Consider the following 7,328-nt stretch of genomic DNA (forward strand, 5'->3'; position numbering starts at 1 on the left):
TAAATATTCAATCAATCTGAACATTTCACTCAACAGTTTAAGTAAGAATAAAATAAGTCAACATAATGGGAACAGTGTGACACCCTGTGCAACCGATATCCAGTATTCCGTGTTCTTTTCAGATCAGCTGCAACGGGGACTGAAATGCAGTGATCCGTAACTGCTCACTTCTAGTCTAAAAATGTATTTAATTTCACTTGACAGTTTAATGAATAGGAATAAAATAAGTTAACGATGGGTGCAGTGGCACCTTTCCTCTGCAACCATTATCGAATAGTGGATACCCTAGTGGCATATGTTATCCATAGGGTTATACAAGTGGTGTACATCACAGAATAATAACCGAAGCAACACCAGTCCAAGACAGCCTTCATATGGACGTGACTTCAAGTTAGCATCTGCTGCAGATCTTCCACTTCCAGCTTCCACATCCTTCTGTGAAGTGCTGCATGCTCTGAGAGGTCTGCCATCTTCACAGCACGGATCACAGGCTCTGGGGAAATGGCCTGGATCACACCCATCACCATGACATATTTACCTAAGAGAAGCAGGGGAAAGTATAAGAACATAATATCAGACATGTATTAACTGGCGCAACAATATATTCTACAGTACAAAAGTAGTGAAAAGTAACTAAGTACATTTACTCAAGTACTGTGTTAAGTACAATTTTGAGTACTTCCAATTTTCAATACTTTTACTCCACTACAATTATTTGAAAACTTTAGTTACTAGCAGATATACATGATTATATTATAAAACATACATTAACCACTTCAGCCCATTTTATACATAGGCTAGCCTATCTATAAGATCTAGAGCTTATAGATCTGATATTTTAAAACTTGGTACTTTGAAAGTATATTTTGATTCTAATACGTTTGTACTTTTACTCAAGTCACATTTTGAATACAGGCCTTTTACTTGTTACATAGTATTTTATATTGTGGTATTGCTACTTTTACATTAAGTAAGTAAAATGTCTGAGTACAGTACTTCTTCCAGCACTGCAGTACAGTTAACATAACTACATACACGCACGTTTAGTGCGCGTGTTATAAAGATCTCTCAAGAACAGCTTCCGAGCTGCGCAAGGAAAAAAACAGCAGAGGGCGCTGTTTTTCCTTTTTATTTTGACGATGGGTTCCCAGACTAAAGATGGAGATGGTGCATCAGCATTTACAGTGAATGTAAGTAACTTACCCCGAGATAAGCACGGTTTTCCTTTGGGGATGTTATTGACCCCCTGCACGACAAAGTTGCCCGTCTCGTCCAGCAGAAGGACGGTGTTTCTGCTGTCCAGCTTGGCTTCCAGGACGGTTCCCTGCATCCAGACGGTTGACACGGAGATCGACCGGCCGCGTCCCACTTTGACTAAACACTCGGTGTTATTACCAGGCGGTCCTTTACATTCCCCTTCTCTCAGCTGACGCGACAGAACTTTAATAGGTGGTGGTCGTTTTCTGTCCCCCGTGATTACATCAGCTTTATTCATAGTACCGCCCGCGATGTAGTCTAAAAGTGAGTTAGATTTACCCGCGTCTGCGTTAGACCCCAGTGTTGCCAGATTATGTGACAGAAATAAGCAACCAGGTCTATGAAAACAAGCCCAAAGGAAGTGACTAGGCTAGGGCTCTTGGAAAATAGCCGACCTACAAGCTCACAACGCGTCGCGAGCTTGTAGAGCTGCTATTTTCAACAATAAACAAATCTTGCTATATAAAAATAAGGTACTTTTGGAACATTTTTTAAACATTTTAACAACACAAATCTTGTATGGGGGTAGCTCTGATCCATCCATAGAAGGAGAACTCCTTCTAGGCTATGGATCAGAGCTAGGGGGTTGGGTGTCCCTGGCACAAATCAAAAATTTAACTACCAATTTTACTAAGCAACTTTATAGAAAAAGAAGCCCAACGTCGCTTATAATAAACCGACATGGCAACACTGCCCACGCCGCGTTATTTCCAGGTTATTTCGGCGGATGTTTTGAAAATGCCACCATATGCATCCGGTGTTCCGTTAAATTATTTCCCGTTCCAATATGCCTGGTAAAGCGTTCCTCCGTGTTGTTCACTCATTGTGCTTTTTGCTTTGGCAATGTAAACGTATGTTTTCTCATGCCAATAAAGCCCTTTGAATTGTAAGAAAGATGATGTATTATTCACTTGCCGTTCGACCTAACGTCCAATGAAAACACACCATTAAATAGATGTATTCACAAGTTTCTTTGCCGTTTTATTTTTATGTATGTTTGTGTTGTGCATGTTTAAGGTTGATCCACCATCAATTTTCAACCTTAACCAAAAATCGATGTTGATTTAACAACTTTTGCTATCACAAGGTATTCTTCATTTTACGTATGGTCCAGTATATATATTATTAATTCATATCAGTCACTGTATTCCAGTGGGGCAAGGCAGCCTACTGTAAGTCTTAAATAAAATATATAAAACAACCCTAACCAGGCACGCCGGAAGGGGTTAAATAGTGGGGGGACAGTGATGACGTCATAGCGGGGCGTGGTCAAGTGGCAACGTCATGACTTCCCCCGCCCCCCACCCACTGCGTCACGGGCATGTACGCGATTTTTTTTGCTTAATTAATTCATAAATGACCATAAAACAACATTAACAACACTCTACCCATCCTGCAGTGTGTCCCATCCTCAAATGTTTTACTTAAGTAAAAGTATCAATGCAATGCCAGTCAGTCTAGTCGCCGAGATGAGAAGTCGCATGAAGACGCGCTCTCCGCGCTCCCGCTTGGAGACGCGCTCTCATGGCAACATATTTGCCAGTTTTTCACTGGATATACTCTTCATTTTCATCCTTTTGTGGACGACGGATTCATTCCTTGAATATCCACAAAATCTACACCTGATGGAGACAGAAAAGGGTAATCCACGGGAAATGAAAAACGAAAAACACTCGGACTTCTACCTACTCGACGACACTACAGAATCAAAACATCTGGGGTTTGCAGCTGGAGCTCTCCATATGCTCCTAGCCATGGACTCGACTAGAAAGTACGCGCCCCCGACAGGACGCATGGACCGAAGATTTTTAATCATCCTTTTTCTTCTCCTGTCGGGTGATATCCACGTTAATCCAGGCCCAGTTACCACCAGGCAAACTTCTGCCCGTCTGGCGAGAGAGGCAAACTTGGCCAACGAAGCTAGCGCTGCTAACGTTGCTATCGTTGCCAGCGACAACGTCGCACAACAACAACAACTCCACGCCGCTAGCTCTCGGTCCCAACAAGCCAACGCACCCTCGGACCACTACGACACCGCAGCTGTAATCGACGCACCACGACGCGCGACGGAGAGACGCTGCGCAACGGAAGAAACCTATCCACGGACACATCTGGAGTTTCCAGGCGGCACACGGACCAGGATGGACCCCCGTGGACACAGACGAAGGCCCCCCTCAACCCCCCATCCCCCCATCCCCCAAGCCCCACAGCTGGTTGCTTGGGGCTTGCAGTACTTCTTGGTGACTTTAACACTGACATGCTCCGTAAGGAAGCGTCAGTGTTTAAGTCATTCAGGGGGTTTTGTAATCGGCACTCACTCCACCAGCTGATCACTCAGCCCACAAGGCTGTGTGTTTCCACTCAAACTATCATAGATCTCATTCTAACAACGGACAAGGACAAAATCCTCAATAGTGGTGTTTCTACCTGTGGCATATCTGATCATAACATGATCTTCTGCACCAGAAAGAAACGTAAACCTAAGACCGTTTACCACCAAACAGTCACGATCAGAGACCTCAAAAACTACAAGAGTGAGGACTTAGATCACAGACTGGAGGAACAGGATTGGTCCGACGTACTAAACAGCACACAGGTAGACGAATCTTGGCTTGGTTTCAAAACCAAATTCATTCAAATTTTGGACAGTGTGGCTCCCATGAAAACCATCAGGGTCAAAACCCGCTCGGTTCCATGGATGAATTCGGATATCCTTACTACCATGAAAGTCAGAGACAAAAAGTGTTCTGACTATCATAAAAGTAGGATCAAACTTGCCAAAAGCTTCAATAAAGGTCTCGAATCCCACGTAGCGAAACTCAAAAAAGAGAAAAACATGCTAAGAAACAAGGTTAATGGCATGCTGTTGTTAGCAGAAAAAAGCTACCTCGATGGCAAAATTGAGGAAAATCAAAACAAACCACGTGAGCTCTGGAAGCTATTCAACAACCTACTAGGCTGCAGCAAGAAATTGAAAACCAGGTTTACAAACATAAACCTCAAGGTGAATGACACTCTCATTTCATCCAAACGGGAAGTGAGTAAAATCCTCAACATATTCTTCACGACCGTGGCCTCAGAGGTAGTTGAAAAACTACCCCCTCACTCTGGGAGTCATGGTGGAGAGTATGTTGATTCATTTTACGATAAACAGGGTGTACACAAAGATGATTTTAAACTCTCCCCTGTGTCAACAGATGAGGTGTTTAAAAAATTGAGTGCACTCCAACAACACAGAGCCACAGGTCCCGACAACATCCCCGCTAAATTTCTAAAAGACTCAGCCGCCTCCATTGCTCCAATCATTACCCACATAATAAACCTCTCCATCATACAGGGACGGGTCCCTAACGACTTCAAAAAAGCAAGAGTGACCCCTCTGTACAAAATGAAACCAATTAGACCCTGGCAACTACCGCCCTATTTCTATTCTTAGCTCCATCTCGAAAGTCATGGAAAAAATAGTCTATGAACAGGTTGATAAGTACCTTGCCGAAAAAAATCTAATTTACGAATTCCAATCTGGTTTCAGAACAAACCACTCCACTGACACATGCCTTCTCTATTTGAACGACTCTATCAAACAAGATGTCGACAAGGGCAAATATTGCGGCATGGTCATGCTGGACCTCCAGAAGGCTTTTGACACCGTTAATCACCCAATTATGATCAATAAGCTCAAAGCAATAGGCTTTGATGACACGTCGGTGAACTGGATGAGATCCTACCTGGAAGGGAGGGAGCAAGTGGTGGAAGTAAACGGCACCCAGTCCCCTCCCCTCCCAGTGACTTGTGGTGTTCCTCAAGGAAGCATACTAGGACCACTACTGTTCCTGATATATGTGAATGATATGTCCTCAGCTTGCGACTGCAAACTGTTCCTGTTCGCAGATGACTCGGCTCTGCTGGTCTCGGACAGGGACAGGCTGCAGGTTGAGAAAACTCTCAGCACTGAACTCAACAAGATCTGCATCTGGCTCTCCGACAACAAACTCTCATTACACCTGGGTAAAACTGAATCCATCCTCTTTGGGTCCAACCCTAACCTTAGAAAGGCTGAGAGTTTCACGATCAAAGTGGGTGAAAATGTTATCACAAGAAAGGAGGAAATTACCTACCTGGGTTCCATCTTGGAGGCAAACCTCTCAGGTGACAAAAACGCTGAAAAGACAATCAAAAAGGTCCACAAAATAACACGGAGGATGTGGAGGCTTGTTCGTAAAGTCAGTAAGAATACCCTGAAGATTCTTGTAGGGGCCCTCATACAAGGTCATTATGATTATGCATGCACTTCATGGTATCACAGCACCTCCAAGGCCCTAAAAACAAGGCTCCAAACATCCCAAAACAAACTTGTAAGGCTACTTCTTGGCCTCAATTACAAAGCCCATCTAACCCATGCCCATTTTGCTAGGCTTGGATGGCTTAGGGTTGAGGACAGAGTACAGCAACTTGCTATGGGCCTGGTCTTCAAGATACACCACAACATTGGGATCCCCCTGTATTTGTCAAAATACTTCCAAAATGTTAATCAAGTCCATGATCATAACACCAGAGGCAGCTCCACAAACCATGTTCAACCCAGATTTGGCACAACAAAGGGAATGAACTCTTTCTCATGCTATTCATCTAAAATGTGGAATGCCCTACCAAAAGGAGTAAAGGAGTGTAAAACCCTACTCACTTTCAAAAATGCCCTAAAGATACACCTTCAGGAGGCTGCAATTCAAAAATGGCCCCTGTCCAAGTCCTAACCTACCCCATGTCCTAACCTAACCTACCCCCCCCCCCTCTCTTTCTTTTTTGTACATATTTTTCACCCTTCATACTTCATACCAGTAACCTGTAAACTGATTGTATGACATTCTGTATAGTAGTGTGTATATCTGTCTGTCTCTTATATGTCAACATGATTTGTGTGCATGGGGATCTCATCTTAAACAAGCTACGTGCTTAACTGAGCTATCCAGTTTAGTAGACCTTGTATTGCGAATTTGTACTTCCATGTACTGTTATGTACTGCCATGTACTGTTCTCATGTCTTACTAAATAAAGTACATCAATCAATCAATCAATGTAGAATTAAAAAATGTAGAGTATTTTTACACTACATAGACAAATATTGTACTTTTACTCCACTACAATTATTTGATAACTTTATTTACTATAGTTACTTTGTAGATTTTGATTATTATTACAAAACCACTTACAGTATATATACTTTGACAATTTGAAAATAGCAGATTTGCGACGCGTTGTGAGCTTGTAGATCTGCTATTTTCAAAGATTTTTAATACATTTTACACATTTGAAAACGTGTGAAATGGGACCTTCTGCATAATGACTACTTTCAATACTTTTCTACTTTTACTCAAGTACATTTTGAATACCTTACTTTTACTTGTAACAGAGTATTTTTACATCGCAGAATTGATACTTTTGTTTAAGTAAAAAATGTGAGTACTTTTTCCACCACTGGTATTCAGTGCATGCAGTGAGTGACTGTTAGTGCAGGACGAGGGAGTCGAGGGACACAGCATAGCGACCCTTCATTTCAATAAGGGCAGACGGCAAAGCCAAAACCTGCAGAACATGTTTAGCACAGCCACAGAGATCACGACTTGTTTATTAGAGGCAATTAGCATGTCTGGCTGGGGCCGCTTGACAATGGGAACGGTGGGGTGGGCGGAGGCAAAAAAAAGACGATTTAAAAAAATATATATATATACAAAAAAGAAGTGGATAGCTGAAAAGTGGGGGGACATTAAGGACCGTGTGACCCCCCCCCCCCCCCCCTCCGGCGTCTATGCCCTAACCCTCAACAGTGGGATAAAATCAATCTGGTAACATCTTATGCAAATGAGCCATATCGTGAATACCAATGGAATAGATTACTTGCAGACTACGCCACTCAGTTTGTTATAGGAGCCTAAGAACTCCTCCTCTAATACCTTTCTTTTCAGGCTCTACACAGGTTCGAGTTAAAACCAGGTAAGTACTTAAACTTTGATTGAGAACAACACTTTAAAACCCAGGAGGAAATGGAAACTGACAAAATGGCTAAAAAAGGG

At 42.6% G+C, this 7,328-nt stretch overlaps 1 protein-coding gene across 1 annotated transcript; it reads right to left on the minus strand.

Moving 5' to 3' along the window:
- On the minus strand, positions 1–1,524 carry rmi2 (RecQ mediated genome instability 2). Its single transcript, XM_084071912.1, has 2 exons — positions 1,204–1,524; positions 1–538 (listed from the first exon to the last, which is right to left on the minus strand). Exons 1-2 carry the CDS (start codon positions 1,493–1,495, stop codon positions 387–389), a joined length of 444 nt encoding a protein of 147 aa, XP_083928038.1. The 5' UTR covers positions 1,496–1,524; the 3' UTR covers positions 1–386.
- Between the last annotated feature and the right edge of the window lie 5,804 nt (positions 1,525–7,328).

Source organism: Gymnoscopelus microlampas, assembly GCF_963454915.1.
Source record: "Gymnoscopelus microlampas genome assembly, chromosome: 11".
Lineage (NCBI taxonomy): Eukaryota > Metazoa > Chordata > Actinopteri > Myctophiformes > Myctophidae > Gymnoscopelus > Gymnoscopelus microlampas.

Coding starts and splice junctions, on each gene's coding strand:
- rmi2 (XM_084071912.1), bottom strand. CDS start 1,495: ATGAATAAAGCTGATGTAATCACGGGGGACAGAAAACGACCACCACCT. Junction 539..1,203: donor AAAACCGTGCTTATCTCGGG/GTAAGTTACTTA, acceptor TGCTTCTCTTAG/GTAAATATGTCATGGTGATG.